The 22,500-nt window shown below is 45.4% G+C and overlaps 1 protein-coding gene across 1 annotated transcript in view; it reads left to right on the forward strand.

Moving 5' to 3' along the window:
• Positions 1 to 22,500, forward strand: part of LOC132983151 (atrial natriuretic peptide receptor 1-like) — a 50,818-nt gene that overhangs the window by 18,157 nt on the left and 10,161 nt on the right. Inside the window, exon 3 of the mRNA XM_061049384.1 lies at positions 18,469 to 18,656. Coding sequence (XP_060905367.1) covers positions 18,469 to 18,656 — 188 coding nt within the window. The remainder of the gene's footprint in view (positions 1 to 18,468; positions 18,657 to 22,500) is intronic.

The raw sequence follows: 22,500 nt of genomic DNA on the forward strand, positions 1-22,500 counted from the left end.
CATTAAGTTAAACAGCAGGTCTGGTGTTATCTTAACAGCTCCAGCAGCAGATCAACATTATGTAGAGCTGTATGTTTGACTTTCAGACTCTCGTTCAGAAATCTGTACCAAAACAGTTGAATCTGTCGTTCAGCGTTTGTTCCACCTCGTTCTGATCGCTTCACGAAGTCTCACACAGAACACTGTTTCACATGGAAACAAACCCGGCGATCTCAGAGCCTTTCCTCTGCTCGTTCTCTGATTTTTCTTCAGGAGGTCGCTTGATGCCAAACGGTGACTCATTTCAGCCGCCGTGCTTCTCTGATGGCGGTGTGATGTAATGTCGTTTCAGTCGGCCTCTGTAGCTTGAAGTTCTCCAGACCTGGAGCAGCAGTTTTCAGACACGTGTGTTAGCCAGCAAACAGCTGTTGGACACTCTGGATTCTGTTCTCACATGTGGAAGTTCAATCAAAACAAATCTGTGTGTATGAAACTGTAAAGCTCCCTTAGACTACATCACCGACAGACCGAGCATAGCGTGCTGAAATCTTTGTTTTCTGTCATTATTGTATATTTACAGTCGGCCTGCGTGGTGAAATAGGAAAGTTGTCTGCACTGGGTTTCTGATTAGTGAAGCATATTCATCATGTTGTGCTGCTCTCTCCATCTGCAACTCCTGCCGATGATGGACTTGTGTGCACGCTCCTCCCGTGCTCTGCGCCCTATCCCACAGAAAGCACAGCGCACACCCCCATCCCATCTGACAATCCCTTTAGCCTTTTTAAAAACACTGATTTAATACAACAATACAGAATACAGATGGTTATTCTATCGTTAGCTTGTTAATGCTCGTTATCAGGCCAGCTTGTGCTCTGTTGCTCTTCTTAGCTCACAAACACACACACACACACACACACACACACACACACACACACACACACACACACACACATACACACACACACCTCTCTTCTTTCCTACAACGGACGATTAGGGCCATGTTATATTTTTTTTAATGTCTTTAATCTCGTAAATTTACGACTTCATTCTCGAAATTTAAAAACAATTTTTTTTTTTAACGTGGCCCTAATCCTCCGTCATACTTTCCCACTCGTATTTTAAAGACGGATTAGACGCACATTAGGGGAAAATATCAGGAATTCTGAATGATGGACTGCCCTAAACGACCAGTTTTTGTCACGTCTTGTCCCGCAAATGAAAACAAAACTCGTCCTAGTTTTAGTTATAATTGAACTATTTTAAGCTTGTCTTGTCTTCTGGTCGTCATGGAAAAAAGGCAGTTGTCTCACATTTCTCATCAAATTGTGACATTTGAAAGGAGAAGTCCGACAAACACCAGGATCTAAATGTCTGAAAATGATCCAAGTTGTTGGGTAAAAGGAGTCTGAGGTTTATCTTTTCATACTGATTTCTCAGCCTGAGCTGTAACGTGTAAAGATGTGAAGTTGTGCGTTGGGAAAAAGACTTTGAGTGATGTTTTTATGATTTGCTGAAGCAGTGATGTTTTAGTTTACTGTTAATCTGTCCAGTCTTGGGGCCTAGCGGTTATGTTGTGCGCCCCATGTATAGAGGCTGTAGTCGTTGCTGCGGTCGTGGTTTTGATTCTGACCTCTGCCCTTTGCTGAATGTCTTCACCCCTTTCTCTCCTCCCAACATTTCCTGTCTCTCTTCAGCTGTCCGATCCAACAAAGGCAAAAAATGGCCCAAAAACTATCCGTGCAGTCTTTCCCGAAGCTCCCACGGTTGTCATAGTTACGTGTTTACTCAGACGCTGCTATCTGTGCAGATCGCTGGTCCCGGGCCCGCTCCATCTTCACTGACAGAAAGACTCTTTTGTCGGAGCTGATGGAGGCGTTAAATCACAGCAGGAACAAAGAGAGGAACGACGAGCGATGCATCCACACTGATCATCAGACGTCTGTAATTTAAATTTATCAAACCATCACCGTGTGACTCGTGTCCTTTTAGCCCCGGAAAGATTAAAAAAACGCTTTGATTATCAGAGCTCTGTCGGAGCGCTGACAAAGTGATGATGTAGATAAAACAGCAGCTTTCATATCAGGCTTTATGTGTGAGGTATCTGATGTGACACGGAGAGAGGAGAAATTAAAGCATTAAAGGACATCCAGGAAGCTTTCACATTTTATTTTTTTACTTTTATAAAGAGATCACAGCATTAATCTCAGAAGTTTACAATTGTATTAAGGTCGCCATGATACCAGAATTTTAAACAACAATACGATTCTAGTAATAATCAAACGATACCGATACCTGTTTCGATATCACAAACAAAAATAAAAAGTCTTAGGCAGCTGACATCTTGTTTTTATTACCAAAACATTGTAGACAAACTCAGTGCTCTCTTTAGCTCACAGCAGCTTTTTGTAAACAACTATGACTGAAGATCTGTTGATGTTGTTTTTTTAAAAAATGTAATACTTTTTGATTCTGTCGGTCATTAAAGGAGCAGTATGTAACTCTGACCCCCTAGTGTTTAAAATGGGTACTGCAGTCTAAATTCTAAACATCATAGAGAGCTGTCTCCCCCCCCCCCCCCCCCTCTTGAGTCCATGCTCACACAGGTCACCATGTGGTGGACTCTGAAGCTTCAGTGTTTATCCAGCTCTGCATGGGTCTGTAAACCTTTCTGTGTTCTAACCTCTCTCCATTTTTCAAAAGCATCTCCAATATTGATCCTAGTTTGAGCACGTTTCTGCTCGTGGAGCTTATTAGAAACATGCAGAGGCTTTTTAGGTCGGGTACAATCACTTCTATCTGAACCACTTCTCTTGACCGCTTCCATCGCTGCAACACCTGTTGACCTGATAACTGCTCTCATATCTGACAAACTGAGGGGCGTCCAAAACGGCCGTGTGGGGGGGTGCCTTAAAACCGTCTACCTTGAAGAAGAAATTAAAAATGTACCAGCCGTAGTCGAGCAGGCTCAGTTTTTCTCTCCTCAGCAACATTATCGAGCTCGGGGCGCTCGATTCCCGGGGTCTTGTGCCCGTTATGTGACTGAAAAACTTTCAAAGAAGAAGTCCTGGAGGCTTTGAAGCAGATGCTGCTCAGTCACCTTCACTGCCTCCAGCAGACAACAGAGCTCTTTACACCATTTTATCTGTAAGGTTGAGAATCCTCCACGCTCCACGATGAACGCAGAGCTGCTAAAACTTCTCGCGGTCATGCCGCAGCCTCATCTTCTGTCGTCAAGGCAGCAAACCCCGCAGTCAATCATCCCGAACAAATCTACCCACAAGTCCGTGCTTCAGCCTTCTTTTCCTACTCCTCGTCGTTGTGTTCCCGTCCATCTGGCTGTGGTTAAAGATTAATAAGCTGGAGTCTCCGAGCAGAGGAGCCGGGAGGTTTTCTCCTGGCACTGAGTCAAGGAGGCTGCAGTCTGATACCAAACCGGACGGAGAACCGGAGAGGGAGACTTTAGTTTGGATGAACTCTCATGTTAGTTCATCTTTTATATGATATATGTCTCGTTGATTCTTGTTTTCCGGTACCAGAATCTTAAGCTTCGATACCATGAAAAACATTCTGCAAAAAACCAACATGCAGGCATTTCAATCAGGAGAGACTTAATTAAGAATGAACAATTATTTATTTAACAATTTAGGAAATAAATATGCACTCTTTGGGGATTAGACTCCATCATGACGACATCACGAGTAGTGATGTTGAAGTGCTGGCTTCTCTGACAACAATGCAGCAGCCAGTATGTCCTCCTTCTAACTTTAGATTCTGCTCCTGAATGCTCTGGATTTGTTTGGACCAGAGAAGGTACGACCCCCACACGGCCGTTTTGGACGCCCCTCTGTTTGTCAGATATGAGAGCAGTTATCAGGTCAACAGGTGTTGCAGCGATGGAAGCGGGCAAGAGAAGTGGTTCAGATAGAAGTGATTGTACCCGACCTAAAAAGCCTCTGCATGTTTCTAATAATCACATTTTTTTGAAACATACTTTCTTTTGCTCTACAAGTAAATTTCCCCCAGCAGCCAGTTTGAGCACGACAAACCTGCTGCTGTTGTTTTCTTCTGTGCACCCTCTCCACCTTCCCTGGTACACTGATGCTGCAGGGGGGGGGGGGGGGGGTATAGCCCACTCTGCATCTCCCCATCCCTAACCCCCGTTGTTATATATTCAGTATTTTTAAAGATATGTGTTATTCATTGAAAATGATCCTCTAAAGTAAATAAGTCCTGTTTGCTTTCTTTGCTCCTGAGCCGGGCTGGCAGTGAGCGACCGAGCTGTGGATCTGCAGATGTGTTGATGTGATGCGTCATGATCTTCCCCTCAGTGGACCGCTCCGGGACTGGAAAGCGGATGACAACATTTTTAGAGCTCACAGTGCGACTTCATATTCTGTCCCCCCCCCCCCCGCAGCTTCATCCTCGGCCAATTTCCTTTCCCCCCCTCCTGGGCGACCAAACAGACCGTTCGGATTGACCAACCTGCAACATAATCCTCCTCATCTGCTTCTCTTTATGCTCCCACCCCCCTGTGGGCCTTTACAACAACCTGAACAGCGCTCAGAGAGGGGGTTTCTATAGTAACCATAAGATTTCCATACTGTGACGGTGTGCGGTTGTTGTTGGATTTGGAGGGCGACCTCTCGCTCTTTTATATCCTCAGACGTAATTGAACATGATTGCAGATTTCAGGTTTCATCAGAGGACCGAATAAAGGAGAAGAATGTTCAGAGAGTCAATTATGACATCTGAAACGTCGGCCATGTTGAGTCTCCAGTGACCGTATCTGATGAACTCAAACTCCACTAATCTGCACAGCAAACATGACTATATAAGGTAGACTCCTGTGGTTACATATGGAGGATACATGTGAACTCCTTCAGCAGGTTTAATGAGCTCAGAGGTAGAGGGGGGGATATAACACCGTACTAACAGTATCATATCACTGAATAACAAAATAAAAAGAGAACGCATGTTCACGCACCATGACCCTCCTCCCTCTCAAACAAACCTGTGATGCCATATGAAAGACGTTTTTATAAGTCGTTTCTTCGATGTCGTTGCTTGTGACTGAATCTGTGTGGATAACGTTTTGTCTCCTCTGCAGAGGTGAGTTAAGCTGCTACTGAAAACACAACATTTACTTTCATAATAAGAACTGTTCAACTGTTTTTAAATGAGTTTAACTGAAAGATCACAAAAAAATAACTAAGACCTGGAGATGGTTTTAATGAGAGCTGTTCATGTTACACTGGAGCTGGAGGTGATTAAAGATGAGCCCCCTCCTCCACCTTTTCAAACAGTCCTCTCCTCCACCTTTTCAAACAGTCCTCTCCTCCACCTTTTCAAACAGTCCCCCTCCTCCACCTTTTCAAACAGTCCTCCTCCACCTTTTCAAACAGTCCTCTCCTCCACCTTTTCAAACAGTCCCCTCCTCCACCTTTTCAAACAGTCCCCTCCTCCACCTTTTCAAACAGTCCCCTCCTCCACCTTTTCAAACAGTCCTCTCCTCCACCTTTTCAAACAGTCCTCTCCTCCACCTTTTCAAACAGTCCTCCTCCACCTTTTCAAACAGTCCTCTCCTCCACCTTTTCAAACAGTCCCCTCCTCCACCTTTTCAAACAGTCCCCTCCTCCACCTTTTCAAACAGTCCTCCTCCTCCACCTTTTCAAACAGTCCTCCTCCTCCACCTTTTCAAACAGTCCCCCTCCTCCACCTTTTCAAACAGTCCTCTCCTCCACCTTTTCAAACAGTCCCCTCCTCCACCTTTTCAAACAGTCCCCCTCCTCCACCTTTTCAAACAGTCCCCTCCTCCACCTTTTCAAACAGTCCCCTCCTCCACCTTTTCAAACAGTCCCCTCCTCCACCTTTTCAAACAGTCCTCTCCTCCACCTTTTCAAACAGTCCTCCTCCTCCACCTTTTCAAACAGTCCCCTCCTCCACCTTTTCAAACAGTCCTCTCCTCCACCTTTTCAAACAGTCCCCTCCTCCACCTTTTCAAACAGTCCCCTCCTCCACCTTTTCAAACAGTCCCCCTGTGGTCTAAATGAAACATGAATCAAGCACCAGAGGAGGTTTGTGACCCTGTATAAACCAGCTCTCTCAGAACGCTCCGTTTTGGTGTGTGTGTCTCTTTAAATGTAATGACCCCCCCCCCCTCCTGAGTTTTCCCCGTAGACATCACTCCTCTGTAGTGAGAATAAAAATGGCCGACCTGTGCAAAAGTTTTGTTCTAGTCTGGGGGTGGGGTCCATGGGTGGAGATACCAGGGGAGGGGAGGGGATTTTTTTTTTTTTTACCAGAATCCCACTGTGACATCACAAGGAGGGCACATTAGAAACAGAGCTTCTCTGTGTTGTAAGACTTATGCAGACCACAAACAAAGGACTGGATGGATTATTTCACATCACAGATTTGAGAACGGTGCTGCTCTGACGTTCTTCAAACCAGATTGGATTACTCTTTGAGAAAGATAATCTTAAGGGTCGTGGAAGATTCATGACTTTACTCTGGGCTGTCAGAAGTTGTGATTCATACTGTAAAAGTGAGACTCTCCGTGTTCCTCTCTGCTTTAATGAAGACATGCAGCGTGATGAGGATGTAGAGGTCATTCAGATGTGTTCCAGCTCAGCGGGCCATCTCTCTCTCTCCATCCACTCTCTCTCTCTCCATCCACTCTCTCTCTCTCCGTGCTGATTAGACCGAATGAGGAGGAAGAGTGTAATTGAACAACTCAGGACTTAATGAAGAAGCTGACAGCCTTCCTCCCTCTCTCACAAAGAAATATCTAATTACAGAAGCTCAGAGACGGACTTGATGTGCTAATGAAAGAGGATCCGGCGTGGCGTTGTGCACAGGAACATCGGGGCCTGACTGCAGCGATCAGAGCCTATTAGCAGCGTCAGGTGTTCTTGGAGGTTAAAAAAGAAACAAAAACAGGAGACGTCAGGCTTCATACAAACTGCTGCAGAGAAGAAAAAGAGAAAACTTTGCCACTTAGCTTCTTCAGAAACTTTAAGCTCTAAATGTTCCACAGCTAGCGATCAAGCCGTCTTTTAGATGGAAAAGCATGTGGGGGTCGCTAAGTGCTTGTGCAAAGCAAAACCTCCATAATCGGGGTGTCATTGTTGATCGTTCCACTCCTTGCTAACCGTGTCATCCAGCTTGTGTGCTCTTGCTTCTCCCAACTGAGAAACTAAGAGCTGTTGTGACGTTTGGTCGACATGCTTTTATTTCCTGTCGCTTAGATTATTGCATCGCTGTTTTTAAACCAGACCTCCTTAAAGGAAGAATGTTCGACTTTTTGATCCAGTAGATGTCGTCTTTGAGCTCCAGCATGAAACCAAAACAAACTGCTGTTTGGCCACGCCTCCTCCATACTGAAGCCTCCGCTCTCCTCCAGAGACACACCTCCAACCCCTCTCCACTCACATTCACATGAAGGAGTCAAGTGCAATCGTTGGAGAAAATCGTCCTCGGCTCGAACTGCAATCTCCTGTGTCCTGCATTGTGTTAGCATGCTAATGTTAGCGCTCTTTAGTTAGCTCGTAGCTTCACATTGTTGTGTTAGCATGCTAATGTTAGCGCTCTTTAGTTAGCTCGTAGCTTCACATTGTTGTGTTATCATGCTAATGTTAGCGCTCTTTAGTTAGCTCGTAGCTTCACATTGTTGTGTTAGCATGCTAATGTTAGCGCTCTTTAGTTAGCTAGTAGCTTCACATTTCATGTAAACTGACACAGAATGAGCGTGATCTAAAAACTCTTACTAACATCCAAATAATCAGTGAGTATGTTCTTCTTCTTCTCTCTAGTTCTTGACTAAAACAGCTTTTATACACAAGGGGAGGAGCCGGCCGTCCCGTCCATGTAAACACGGCTCTGACAACAACACAGCCAGCGGGACTCGAGCTTCTCCCTCATTGTAGACAGTCAGGACTCAGAGACACATTTACACAGGACAGACTTTATGATTTATTTATTATGTCGCACATTCTTCCTATTAAACCGGCTCCAAACTGTGTTTTATTGTTGCTTTGATTTTAACAGTCAGCACATCTCCTTTGATTGAATTTATTTTATTATACTTTGTACTTGTTTTAATGTAAAGCACTTTGTGATCTTTATCTTTCAAAGGTGCTACACAAATAAACTTTACTTACTTACTATTTACATACGGGGCGGCTGTGGCTCAGTTGGTGGAGTCAGTCGTCTCTCAACCAGGAGGCTTGGAGTTCGATCTCCAGCTCCTGCAGTCACATGTCCGATGTGTCCTCGGGCAAGACACTTAACCCTAAGTTGCTCCCTCTGCTTCATCAGCGACATATGAATGAGTATGAATGGATGAGTTAATACTGATGGACTCTTTACAAAGCAACCTCTACCATCAGTGTGTGAATCAGAAGACTAGTAAAGTCCATTTACCAGATCGGTGACCTGAGGTGGTAGGTAAAAGTTTCCTCATGAGCAGCCCGTTTAAGTTGGTGGTCAGGGGCCTTTGCCTCACAGATGTAGTTCTACTTGCAGCCTGGTTCAGGCTACTGTTTGTGTTTTTTTCATTTTCACCATGTGTGAATGAACATGGACTCTTGCAGTGTGTGCAAAACGCAACATGTTCATTGGCTGGTACTTTTTGAAGGACGCTGTAACTCTCCTGCAGCTCTTTGGAAAACACTGACTTCCTGTTCAGCATGACAGCTCGCCCGCCCGCCTGTCGTTATGCAGCAGGTCCTCTTAGCATGATAAGCTAGGCTAGCTAATCAACAGCCGCGACCCTCAGATTGATTGACACGTGTACACATAAATCAGGGTTGAACAGGAGAAAACTCATGATGTTTTTCTATTGGTTGAAACAGCAACTGCCTTGGCAACGACATTGATTCACATATTTGCAGATAAAACAGTGTTGTAAGCTAGTTGTATAGTTTTGGTTGATTAAAACCGGGACAGATCAGTGTTTTATAGATATTTATTGGGACTCTGGACACAAAGCTTGGAAATGGGACCGAACGGATGGTCACATTAAATGCCATGATGCTGTCTGTCTTTCTTTGTTAGCCGGAGTTGATGCTGATAGAGGGAAGCTTTTGTTGGAGTTTTCCTGCAATTTTTGGTATAAAAAACAAGAAATGAGCCGGTATTTCATCATCGAGAATCATATCAAATTTTGTGACAACCATTCACTACAGTTTTCTGCAGCTTCTTCAGTTTTTTAGACAACTCTTCTTCATCTCTGTCATGTCCACTGAAAACCAGTCAGTAAGCTCACAGCTTCCCAGTCTGTGATTTTAAGGCTTTTCCTGCAGGAAGAAGCAGCATGACAGATCTTATATTTACTTTCTGATCTCTATCTGGCCTCCGTTTTCTGACCACTAATGGCTCGGGTCCAGCTGTGTCAGCAGGCGAGCATTATCGCCGCATCCTGTTTTGTAAACAGCTCATTATAAAGTGCGTCCTCTCTGCAGAGAATCCTGCAAAAACAAAGTCATGATGCATCGCGTGTGCCTCCTGCAGAGCGCTCTACTCTCACTGAGGATTATTATACTTGGACAGGATGATGACCCGGTTCTCGTGTCAGAAAAAGTATATAAACAGGAGACAAACAGTTTGTGTGTTAGGGAAGTTGAGTCCTCCCTAATCCAGGAAAAGTTATTTCTTCCACCACCAGAGACGAGACAAAACACATTTTTGCTCCTTGAAATTCTTCTCTTTTACTTGTTCTTATTTTGTTTATTCCCAGTTTGTCTTGTGAAACGACCATTTTAAGCGATGAAAAGTCAAGAATTTCTAACTTGCAAAGAATCAAAGCTAACATTAGCAGCAGCAGCTCGGCTCACAGCTCCTCCTGCAACTAGCTGGGTCTAAACTCAGGGCCGCATCCCACTGAGGGCCCAGCCTGCGTCGTCTGTTTAAGCCGCTCAGGACGATCTGAAATGAGACGGTCTGGTGTGCAGAGGATCCCCCGTTTGTGTCACCACCAGCTGTTCCCACCCTCACTTACGCTTTCCTCTCTGAGCCCCTGTCGCTTAGCAACCACAACAGCTGCACCTGAATTAGCCAACTTAACTAACTTAATTAACTTAACCTAAAGCTAATTAAATGTTTGAAGGCCATCCGACTGGCAGCTGTTACTGTAGATTTAGAAACCAATATCTCAAAAGTGTTTTACTCGGCCGTTAGAGAGACCGCCAGCTTGTTTGAATTGGCGCTCAATCATTCTTGGGACACGTTGGGGAATGAAGGACTCACCGAATGGATCCTTCATTAGCCGATGTATTTATTCGGCCACATTAGAAATGGGACGGCCTCGGACGATGGTGATGTATCGCTGCCAGTCTTCATCTACAACCACATACAAATCCCATTCCTTATTGTTTGTCATTTCAAATTTTAGAATGTGTAAACATTTTCCATGTAGTTACATGCTTTGTTCACTAGAGGGCACTCCAACTTTGGTGGCGTCGTAGAGTTTCACAAATCTGTCGGTGATGGTTGCAGAATCGTGTACCTCACGAAAAATGCTTAAAGGGATACTTCACCCGTTGAAACATGAATCTGTACTGACATCGGGTCATATATGTAGAAATGTGAAATACATTTTGAAGTTGGTGTCTTCTTGACTGAGAAAAGACAAAAAGTGTATTTTTGGCTCATGGATGAAAGAGACCAAATCCCAGAATGCACAGCACCGCAGGCCACTCCCACTAAGGTTAGGTTTACAGACATATTTACTTCAACACATGAGGCTGTTTTTTCTCCATTATCAGCTTTCTCCACAGAGCCTGTTAGCATAGCTTCAAGCAATATGGCGGACTTATATAAGTTTAGATTCTGGGAGTGAGGTCCCACCCACTGATCTGTGATTGGTCTGTAGCTTCAGTGGTTGAAAATATGAGGAACTAGTATTGTAGTTTCACCCCACTAACCACAACAGCTTCCAGTGACGCAAAAATCACTGGAAGCTCCTTTTCAGACTCAGAAATACAAAGATTTCACATCTCAGGGGGAAATGAGGGCGGGATGCACGACCATTCAAAAACACTACCAGGTCTCTAATGATACAAAGATTAATGCTAATGGGTGAAGTATCCCTTTAAATCCACGACCCTGTGAGAATCCTTCCAACAGACCAACTGTGATGTAATCGTTCAGGATGGAGAGCCTGTGTGTGTTGAAAATGAGTGAGAGGAAAACACTCACTCTTGTGCCTTCGCTGGGTCTGACCAGCACGATATTCTCTGCTAGCTTTCCAATGAGTATTTCTTTCTCCCCTTCCTCACCTCCTTGATGATAAACCGGAGTAAGAGAGCTTCAGCATTTGTGAATATTTTTGCATCTTCACCTCGTTACACGGCCTCCAGATGGTGTCAGTCTTCAAACTAATTGCTATTGATTTTGTCTACATTGTGAACTTTTACTTCACATTTTATGAAACTTTTTCAGTGAGCCTTTAATCTGCTGCTGTTGGAGGGACATATTCAAGGTGTTTCACATGCAGGGTCCCTCGGCTGTGACGCCTGAGAGGCAGCTGCAGGGGGGTTATCTATCTGAGAGATATTTACAATCAATACTCCTCAGACTGAGACAGCCGACATTTCACCTGAGAGCCTTTAATGCTGCCTTTAAATCAATGCAAATAGAAGAGAACTGAATGTTCCCAACGTGAGAGCCGAGCGGGGATGAGCAGAACGCTGACATGATCACAGTGGCTCATTAGAGCTAAAAAAAAAACAGCTTTTATATCAAACACATGAAGAAGAGTGTAAAGGTTAGACTCAGTGATATTTCTCATGAGCTTTACTCCGGGAAGACGCAGCAAATAGAGTTTCATCAAATCGGAAACAAAGAAAGGATTACAGCGGCGGATATCGAAGATATGATTTCACCTGCTCTCGCCGTCTGCTCGTCCTGACGCTGGTCTCATTGAAAAAGTATTTTCTTCCAGTGATATTGATTCAGAAACATGTCGTTGAAGTTTAGCAGTTTGCATTTTTTTGTGTCTGTAGAGATGAACGTTCTGCACTTAGTGCCAATTTACACACTGTCAGTGCGAGCTGCGTTCTGTCAAAGCCCACGGTGCGCCCTGCCCTACTTGATCCATTTTTTGGAGCATGAGCGCATCCATGAGTAGCTGAAGACACATCAAAGGAGAACTACAAGATCACAGGAGAACTACAAGATCACAGGAGAACTACAAGATCACAAGAGAACTACAAGATCACAGGAGAACTACAAGATCACAAGAGAACTACAAGATCACAAGAGAACTACAAGATCACAGGAGAACTACAAGATCACAGGAGAACTACAAGATCACAAGAGAACTACAAGATCACAGGAGAACTACAAGATCACATGAGAACTACAAGATCACAAGAGAACTACAAGATCACATGAGAACTACAAGATCACAAGAGAACTACAAGATCACAAGAGAACTACAAGATCACAAGAGAACTACAAGATCACAGGAGAACTACAAGATCACATGAGAACTACAAGATCACAAGAGAACTACAAGATCACAAGAGAACTACAAGATCACAAGAGAACTACAAGATCACAGGAGAACTACAAGATCCCGTGGGAATAGAGAACAACATGCTAACAAAATGTTGCTTTGTCTTCGTGAGGATGATTTTTTGTTCATTCTGTTTCGTCTCATCTCAACTTAAGAAGAGAAATGAACAACAACAAAACTGAAACAAACTAAACTAAAAAATCAAAGAGTGAGACTACATGACATACGACAGTCTGATGTCAGGACGAGTCGTTAGTCTGCTGCTGTGTCAGGTCGACTCGAGCTGGAGGTCAGAGTGCAGACTCGATCCTGAAACCAGGAAGAGCTCAGAGAGGAGGAGCCCGTCCGCCCCTGACCTCCGCACACTTCCTAACTCACAGATGTTTGGAGATGAAAGGAGAGCAGCTTCCACTTTTCCACGGACACGGTGACCGCAGAGGAGATAAAAGACTTTTTGTTTTCCTCTTATCAATCCTCAGAGAGAGAGACGACGGCAGAAACACCTGGAACCTGACGATGAGCGTGTTCATAGAGGAAGGTTTCTCCGCCCGCCCCGTCATTAATCCTCACATCGGACAGATTAATCATCCAGCATGTCATCTCCACATCAAAGATTTAAGCCTCCGCACGGCTGCCGCCTTTTATTCAAGGGGAGAAGAAGAAGTTTGTGCAGGAAATAAGATGATAGGAAAAGTTATAATCCTCTTAGATTTTATAATTTTATAGTTAATATACTTCTTTATTCCTCTTCCCTCCTTTAATCATGACGAGTGTCGCTCATTTCCTCACAGCCTGAAGATTCAACACAAATGATAATCACATCACATGATTAAGAATCTTATAATATTAGATTTTTAAACTTCTGTATGAATCCAATTAAAACTCAAATGATAACTATGGCTGTTGGCAAAATGTGCAGACAGACTCCAGCACAGGAAGAATGTTCAACATGTTCCTCATCAATAAATCATAAAGTCTGTCCTGTGTAAATGTGTCTCTGAGTCCTGACGGTCGACAATGTGGGAGAAGCTCGAGTCCCGCTGGCTGTGCAAGGCTGCACGGTTGTGCAGTGGTTAGCTCTGTCCCTTCACAGCGAGGAGGTTCCTGGTTTGAATCCCCGTCTGTCGGGAGTCTCTCTGTGAGGAGGTTCCTGGTTTGAATCCCCGTCTGACAGGAGTCTCTCTGTGAGGAGGTTCCTGGTTTGAATCCCCGTCTGACGGGAGTCTCTCTGTGAGGAGGTTCCTGGTTTGAATCCCCGTCTGACGGGAGTCTCTCTGTGAGGAGGTTCCTGGTTTGAATCCCCGTCTGACGGGAGTCTCTCTGTGAGGAGGTTCCTGGTTTGAATCCCCGTCTGACGGGAGTCTCTCTGTGAGGAGGTTCCTGGTTTGAATCCCCGTCTGACGGGAGTCTCTCTGTGAGGAGGTTCCTGGTTTGAATCCCCGTCTGACGGGAGTCTCTCTGTGAGGAGGTTCCTGGTTTGAATCCCCGTCTGACGGGAGTCTCTCTGTGAGGAGGTTCCTGGTTTGAATCCCCGTCTGACGGGAGTCTCTCTGTGAGGAGGTTCCTGGTTTGAATCCCCGTCTGACGGGAGTCTCTCTGTGAGGAGGTTCCTGGTTTGAATCCCCGTCTGACGGGAGTCTCTCTGTGAGGAGGTTCCTGGTTTGAATCCCTGTCTGACGGGAGTCTCTCTGTGAGGAGGTTCCTGGTTTGAATCCCCGTCTGACGGGAGTCTCTCTGTGAGGAGGTTCCTGGTTTGAATCCCCGTCTGACGGGAGTCTCTCTGTGAGGAGGTTCCTGGTTTGAATCCCCGTCTGTCGGGAGTCTCTCTGCGAGGAGGTTCCTGGTTTGAATCCCCGTCTGACGGGAGTCTCTCTGCGAGGAGGTTCCTGGTTTGAATCCCCGTCTGTCGGGAGTCTCTCTGCGAGGAGGTTCCTGGTTTGAATCCCCGTCTGACGGGAGTCTCTCTGCGAGGAGGTTCCTGGTTTGAATCCCCGTCTGTCGGGAGTCTCTCTGCGAGGAGGTTCCTGGTTTGAATCCCCGTCTGACGGGAGTCTCTCTGCGAGGAGGTTCCTGGTTTGAATCCCCGTCTGTCAGGAGTCTCTCTGTGAGGAGGTTCCTGGTTTGAATCCCCGTCTGTCGGGAGTCTCTCTGTGAGGAGGTTCCTGGTTTGAATCCCCGTCTGTCAGGAGTCTCTCTGTGAGGAGGTTCCTGGTTTGAATCCCCGTCCTACAGGAGTGTCTCTGTGAGGAGGTTCCTGGTTTGAATCCCCGTCTGACAGGAGTCTCTCTGTGAGGAGTCTGCATGTTCTTCATGTGTGGGTTCTCTCCTGGTTCTCCGTCTTCCTCCCACAGTCCAAACACATGCTCGTTAGGTTAACTGCTGACTCTCTGAATGTGAGTGTGTCTGGTTGTCTGTCTCTACATGTCAGCTCTGTGATTGGCTGGAGATCAGTCCAGGGTGTAACCCCGCCTCTCGCAAAATGACAGCTGGGATCGGCTCCAGGCCCCCCGGGACCCCGATGGTATAGATAATGGATGGATGTTTACTGACAGACTGCTGAGTCACCACAGGAAATGCTCTTTTTCTGAAATAGACAAATACTAAAATACTCATTATAACGTTATGAGCTCTGGTGTGGACCTGGTGTGTGTGTGTGTGTGTGTGTGTGTGTGTGTGTGTGTGTGTGTGTGTGTGTGTGTGTCTGTGTGTGTGTGTGTGTGTGTGTGTGTGTGTGTTTGTGTGTGTGTGTGTGTGTGTGTGTGTCTGTGTGTGTGTGTGTGTGTGTGTGTGTGTGTGTGTGTGTGTGTGTGTGTGTGTGTGTGTGTGTGTGTGTGTGTGTGTCTGTGTGTGTGTGTGTGTGTGTGTGTGTGTGTGTGTGTGTGTGTGTGTCTGTGTGTGTGTGTGTGTGTGTGTGTGTGTGTGTGTGTGTCTGTTTGCGTGTGTGTGTGTGTGTGTCTGTGTGTGTGTGTGTGTGTGTGTGTGTGTGTGTGTGTGTGTCTGTGTGTGTGTGTGTGTGTGTCTGTGTGTGTGTGTGTGTGTGTCTGTTTGCGTGTGTGTGTGTGTGTGTCTGTGTGTGTGTGTGTGTGTCTGTGTGTGTGTGTGTGTGTGTCTGTGTGTGTGTGTGTGTGTGTGTGTGTGTGTGTGTGTGTGTGTGTGTCTGTGTGTGTGTGTGTGTCTGTGTCTGTGTGTGTGTGTGTGTGTCTGTGTGTGTGTGTGTGTGTGTGTCTGTGTCTGTGTGTGTGTGTGTGTGTATGTGTGTGTGTGTGTCTGTGTGTGTGTGTGTGTGTCTGTGTGTGTGTGTGTGTGTGTGTCTGTGTCTGTGTGTGTGTGTGTGTGTGTATGTGTGTGTGTGTGTCTGTGTGTGTGTGTGTGTGTGTGTGTGTGTGTGTAAAACAAAAAAGGAATCGATTTGCAGAAAAATTTTCAGCAGAAATAATGAAAAAAGTCGATAATAAAAGAATCTCAGTTGAACAAAGGAGGAGGAAACGTGCAGAGTATTTTTAGATCTGTGTTTATAGGTAGAGGGGATTAATACACACACACACACACACACACACACACACACACACACACACACACACACACACACAGAAGGGCGGTGTCTAAAGTGCGGTTTCAGTTTCTGCAGACTGTGATCTCGTCCTGGCGGCGGCAGGGAGAGACTCTTCAGCTCCTTGTCAATCAGGAGAAAGCTTTTAGCTTGGTGAGGTCTCTGTGGTTTCACTTCCTGCTCATTAAAACCTAAAACAATAGGGGGGGAGGGGGGGTGTTGGTGTTGGTGTTGGGTGGGGGCAGAGGAATGTCATCACGTCTCTGGAGACTTCCTGAAGCTCAGACACACACAGAGACTCTGATTACTGAGGAAGGAGAGGAACAACAAACTCTGGACTCTCAGAATCCATGAAATAAAGATCGACATGTCTGTTCAAACATCGCTAACATTCAGAAACGGTCATCGGAGACCAATGAAACTCTGTGAAATGTTAATCTGTTAGAGGTGTATTACTTAGTAATTAATTAAAATGGACTAAACCAGTGGTACTCAGCCTCGTTAGACTTAAGAGCCACATTGACCAAAAAATATTTCTGCAAGAGCCACAATCAAAAAAACCTCTTTCTTTCCTAAAATATGTTTTGGAAACACAGCGACATGACTAGAAGAATTATTTCTGCTGAAAATGTTAAATGAGTTGCAACTAGTCCCAATGTGGCTGGAGAGCCTCAGGTTGAGTATCACTGGACTAAACCTTTGTTTTGTTGAGTACTCTTTATATTTCCAACAGTTATCAGAGACAGAGAAATCCTTCATTTTAGAGTTCTAAGGGGACGTGTCTTGTTGCGGCAGCCGCCATGACAGACGCGGCATGTTTATCGTTGCTATGGAAACACTGGATTTTACGTCAAATTCCACTAAGCAAGGAAGTGTGAGCTGCTGCTGAAAGCTGCCGTACTGTTGCTGTTTGAGCTGCTGTGATAAAAAAAAAAGCTTACATACATTAGCTCGTCTTTAAACATATTCTCTTCCTCCATCCTTCCTCCTCTACCTGGTCGTCATGACTACGGTCACCTCAGAGGTCGTTTTCATCCGGGGTGGGAGGGTGAAATAGCAGAGAGAAGCACTCCCATCATTTCCCACCAGCCTCGACGTCATCTTTTGTTATTGTTTTGATTGAGAGCCCCCTAGTGGCCACAAAAGACACGTCCCGTTACAACTACAAAATGAAGGATTTCTCTGGCTTTGAAAACTGTTTCAATTAACTTATATATTTTAGTGTCAGACAGACTACAGTGAAAACTAAACTTCAGCTTCAGCCCCAGAATTATAAATAAACAAATAACCGATTTTAAATCATATTTAAATGACGGGAACACGTTTTAGTGACAGTCAAGGTGAAGAAAAACTTAAACACACAAAGAGATGAAAAACCTCCTGAGGAACCTGAGAGCCTCCTGCTGTCTCCTCCCAGAGGAATCATATTGATTTAATTTAATATACAATAACATCGACCCTGTCTCGGTCTGATACACAAGATGTGCCGCGGGGTCGTCTCAAGATTTATGGATTTACATCACTGAGGGACAGAAGTAAGCAGCCGAGGCTTTTAGAGGAGAAACACTGAGACACTTTTCACCAATCATCAGTGATCAGGAGGAGATGAGGCGGTGGAGGATCTGGCCTGCCGCTCTCTGACGCATCGTGGGCGGCCTGGTTAGCTTATTGATTCTTGTTTCATCCTCGGATCTAAAAAGCATCCATTAACAAACACTGAGTGTGTTTACATGGACTTCAGTATATCGGTTATGAACCAAGCTGTGACCTCCGGTGTTTGAAAATGAAGTGTAACATCCTGCAGTTCCTGCAGTGTCCACTAGAGGCTGGCTGCAGAAGCACAGGAAGTCACATACACACCCATTCTAAAAAGCCTGTTTTTACAGCAGAGATTAACTTGTTTACAGTCTGGTTCAAAAAACCAAATAGGTGTGATTAGCTCATGTCTCGATGGACACACACTGTACGGGGGGTGAATGTTTTGATGACTCATCAGTTTTGATTTGATGAAGGATAAGAGTTCTTCACAATAAGGCGTGTAGCTGACCTGATTGACAGGTGGGCGCGGTGTAACGGTTTGTCAGGAAGCTAAAAACTTCCACATTGGCTTCATTTTTCAAGACCGGATGTTGCTGCTTGGTCCAGCATTCATCTCCAGCTTTGGATAATACACACTCACCTGGCTTTTCTGCCTTAATATACCTGAGAAAGCTTTTCTGGATTACTCGACATCTTTGTCACGGTGTTAACATGTTCAGGAGACGATTTTGTTTGTTCAGTTTTGTAAAATTCAACCTCCTTTGGCAGCAGAATCTGAGACTCTGTGATTAAAAGACACATGTTGCAATGCTTTCTGGGAAATGTAGTAGATCTTACTTTTGGACTGAAACCTCATTCTGTTTCTCTTTTTCTTTCTTCTCAGTGATGTTTGTGTGCTGCTCGCCTGATGTCTTCAGGAAGCTGATGGTTGAGTTTCGGCGTGCAGATCTTCCCCATGAGCAGTACGTCTTCTTCTACATCGACGTGTTCGGAGACAGCCTGAACTCCAAACATGGACAGCCGTGGGCGCGTGGGGACGAGGACGACGCCATCGCCAGGGAGGCCTTCCAGGTAATTCAGTTCCTCTCTGAAGCTGGATGTACACTGTGCAGATACAAGTCGCTTTAGACATTTTTAAGTCATCGATGCATTTTAGAGTCGGGATGAATTTCAGCCTCATCGTGCGTCGTTAGTCGTGCAGTCGTTATGTCATGGCCCCTGTCACACCTGAAGCTGCTGTCAGTGCAGACGGCGCTCTTCATGTGGAAGCTGGTTGTGTTTAGAAGCTGGGATGCGGACAATGCACCAATCAGGCATGCGCCCTCCCTCCTCCAGCCAGTCACAGAGCTCCACCTGTGGACCAGCAGCAAAGATCCACACACGCACTCAGAAGTCTCACTCTCACTCAAACACAGACACGCTCCACATGAGACAAAAATAAACCCAACACGACCAGAGCTGTAACAGCACGTTGGATATTTTATTCAGATGACTGCACACACTCACACAGTGAGAGCAGAGCCAAGAGCAGATTCCCCCGACTTCAGGACCCCCAGCCCCCCCTCCACCCCCGACTTGAGCTGCAACAAACTGATATGGCAACAGCAGGCATGCCTGTTTAATCACGTCTTCCCTCTCTGATCATGAAAGAAACTTTGGCAGGAGATATCTGCGGACGTCCAGCTGAGAGGGAATACTCGTTATGATGAAGCTGCTAGTTGTGAGTGTGAGAGAGATAATGAGACCGTTTTCACCTGATGTGTGTATCTGAGGCGTGCATATGAGACAGACACACACATGACAACTGTGAATTCTCCTCGCAGATTAAACTCCGTGCACGACAGGGTGAGCTGACGTTACACCACGACCTTTCTGCAATCGCACGCCGGTTTAAAATACATATTCAATTTCTGAACTAACCTAAAATCCAGATCTGACTTCATCTTAATCTTTCCCATCCATCACACACAGTCCCAGACATCACTCATTAAATTCTACCCATAGTTAAGGGAATAATCTATCCCATCATGTTCCAGTTTTCACCTTGTTCACCTTACCAGAGGTAAGATGTGAAATATCTCCTGGAAATATCAGGAGTTTTTCAGGAGTTTTCTGCTAGTGTGAAATCCCTAAACGTGAACTGATCTTAATCTCCTCCTGATGCTCAAAGGTAAAGTGTTGTATCAGACACACACCTGTCGAGCATGTACATATATCAGCCCGGCAGGTGAGGGGTTAAACCTCTGAGCGTTTGACGTCAGAGGGTGATAGAGTCTGATTTCCCTCTCAAGTGTTTCATCTCTCGTCTCCACTTTCATCTCTTTTGTACTCGAAAATTGGCTTTATCACACACACACACGAACGCACACACACACACATGCGCACACACACACACACACACACACACACACACACACACACTCTTCATTGTTGTTGGTGTTGTTGGTGTTATGTGTAAGGTTACACAAAGCTGTCGTGACCCATTCAAACCAGAAGCAGCAACAGCTGTCAGGCTTTTCAAATTAAAAGTTTTAAACTGAAAGTTAGTGCACGCGCCCCATGCATGGAGGCTGTAGTCCTCCAAGCGGGCGGCCCAGGTTCAAATCCAATCTGTGGCTCCTTTCTCTCGCTCTCTCTCTCTGATTTCCGACTCTATCAACTGTCCTGTCTCTCCAATAAAGGCACTGTTCTGTGGCTTTGATAACCAATAATTTACAGTATTTGAGTTTGAAGACAGCTCAAAAAAGATTTGTTTATCTGGGGTGGCAGAAGGCCGGTCTGTGAGGACTTGGGTTGGGAACTGGAGAGTCGCCAGTTCAAGTCCCGGTGCGGGACAAAACCTGGAAATTGTGGTAGCTGGAGAGATGCCGGGTCACTTCCTGAGGTGGCTTTGAGCAAGGCCCCGCCACCAGCTCAGGTGCGCTCGCTGTGTGCAGCCCCCTCACTCTGACATCTATCAAAGAGAACTCCCATGATTCCCCTCCAGCCTCTATATCACCTTTTGTTTTTGAATTTACACACTGTTACCTTTAACCAGCTCCTACTGGTTCAAAATAAAATGACTGATTTTTTAAAATTATTATTATTATATATTTTTTTTAATGGAGCGATAGGACAGTGGATAGAGACGGAAATCAGAGAGAGAGAGAGAGAGTGGGGAATGACATGCGGGGAAGGAGCCACAGGTGGGATTTGAGCCTGGGCCGCCCGCTTGGAGGACTATAGCCTCCATGCATGGGGCGCGCGCACCAACCACTGCGCCACCAGCGCCCAATGACTGATTTTTTTAATGTAGTCTGGTGTCTTTGAAGAGAGCGATGTTATAGCTTTTTCTGTGTTAAATAAAGCACATCAGTCTTTAATATCTCTGTAGGGATGCTTTCTGTAATGTTGTCACACTCTGAAGCCCGGAGTACTCTGGACTGTGGAAAAGTTGTGGTGTAACGTCAGCTCACCCTGCACGACTAAAGCTCACGATCTCTACGTTCAAACATTGAAAAGATCCTTTTTTTGTTTTGTTAATGTACCATATGATAAAATACGATGCGATACGATACACTGATTTGTCTTGGACTCACAGTGCTGCCAAACATTCAGCTGTTTCCACTCGAATCAAAAAATAAAATCATTAGAAAACCACATCCACATGTAAACAGAAAGTCAACACAACATGTCAGTGTTTCAGAGGAAGCTGTTTCCTGGAGGTGGATGTCAAACTGTGTGAATCTGTGAGTAATATGGGAAATGTGCAGAAGTTCAGTCTGTGGGGACTTTGGTTAGAAACCAGAGGGTCGCTGGTTTAAAGTCCCAGTGCGGACCAAAATGTGGAAGCTGGTCTGGTAGCTGGAGAGGTGCCAGGTCATTTCCTGAGTACTGCCGAGGGGATCTTGAGCAAGGCCAACAGCGCTCTCCCTCCTCTCGGTTAGAGCATGTCCACAGGTCGTGTGTGTGCATGTGTGTGTGTTTCAGGTCTGTGTGTGTGTTTCAGGTCTGTGTGTGTGTTTCAGGTCTGTGTGTGTGTTTCAGGTCTGTGTGTGTGTTTCAGGTCTGTGTGTGTGTTTCAGGTCTGTGTGTGTGTTTCAGGTCTGTGTGTGTGTTTCAGGTCTGTGTGTGTGTTTCAGGTCTGTGTGTGTGTTTCAGGTCTGTGTGTGTGTTTCAGGTCTGTGTGTGTGTTTCAGGTCTGTGTGTGTGTTTCAGGTCTGTGTGTGTGTTTCAGGTCTGTGTGTGTGTTTCAGGTCTGTGTGTGTGTTTCAGGTCTGTGTGTGTGTTTCAGGTCTGTGTGTGTGTTTCAGGTCTGTGTGTGTGTTTCAGGTCTGTGTGTGTGTTTCAGGTCTGTGTGTGTGTTTCAGGTCTGTGTGTGTGTTTCAGGTCTGTGTGTGTGTTTCAGGTCTGTGTGTGTGTTTCAGGTCTGTGTGTGTGTGAGAAGCAAGTTTCTCAATCACAGAGTTTAAATTCCCTTCAGGGGTTAGTAACATTTCTAAAGAGTAATAAAATACTTTTATTCTTTAGATTTTTTTCTGATTTACCCTCCTGAATCTTTTCACATATAAAACTGAAGTGGAAGGTTTCATCCTGTAACCGTGCGTGGTTAAATCCTGCAGCTAACAGAGAGACAGCGTGCGTGCATGTGCGTCGCCCTGCAGAGCGTTAAACATGTGGAGTACAGCGAGTCAGGGTGCGGGGAGTACGAGGCACAGCCCGTCTCTGAACATGAAGATTCAAATAAGAAGAAGAAGGACGAGCCGATGTGCTGTGATGTGCACGACTGCACACTGAACAAAAGACAACAGAGGAGCGGCGCTCCGATAACATCCGAGTGTTTACAGAGACAACAGGTTGACAGAGTGGAGCAACACGCGGACGCTTTCTCACAGCAAAGGAATCCACCCGGTTTGATGAAGACGCTCCGAACATT

This window comes from Labrus mixtus, chromosome 11 (genome assembly GCF_963584025.1).
Source record: "Labrus mixtus chromosome 11, fLabMix1.1, whole genome shotgun sequence".
Lineage (NCBI taxonomy): Eukaryota > Metazoa > Chordata > Actinopteri > Labriformes > Labridae > Labrus > Labrus mixtus.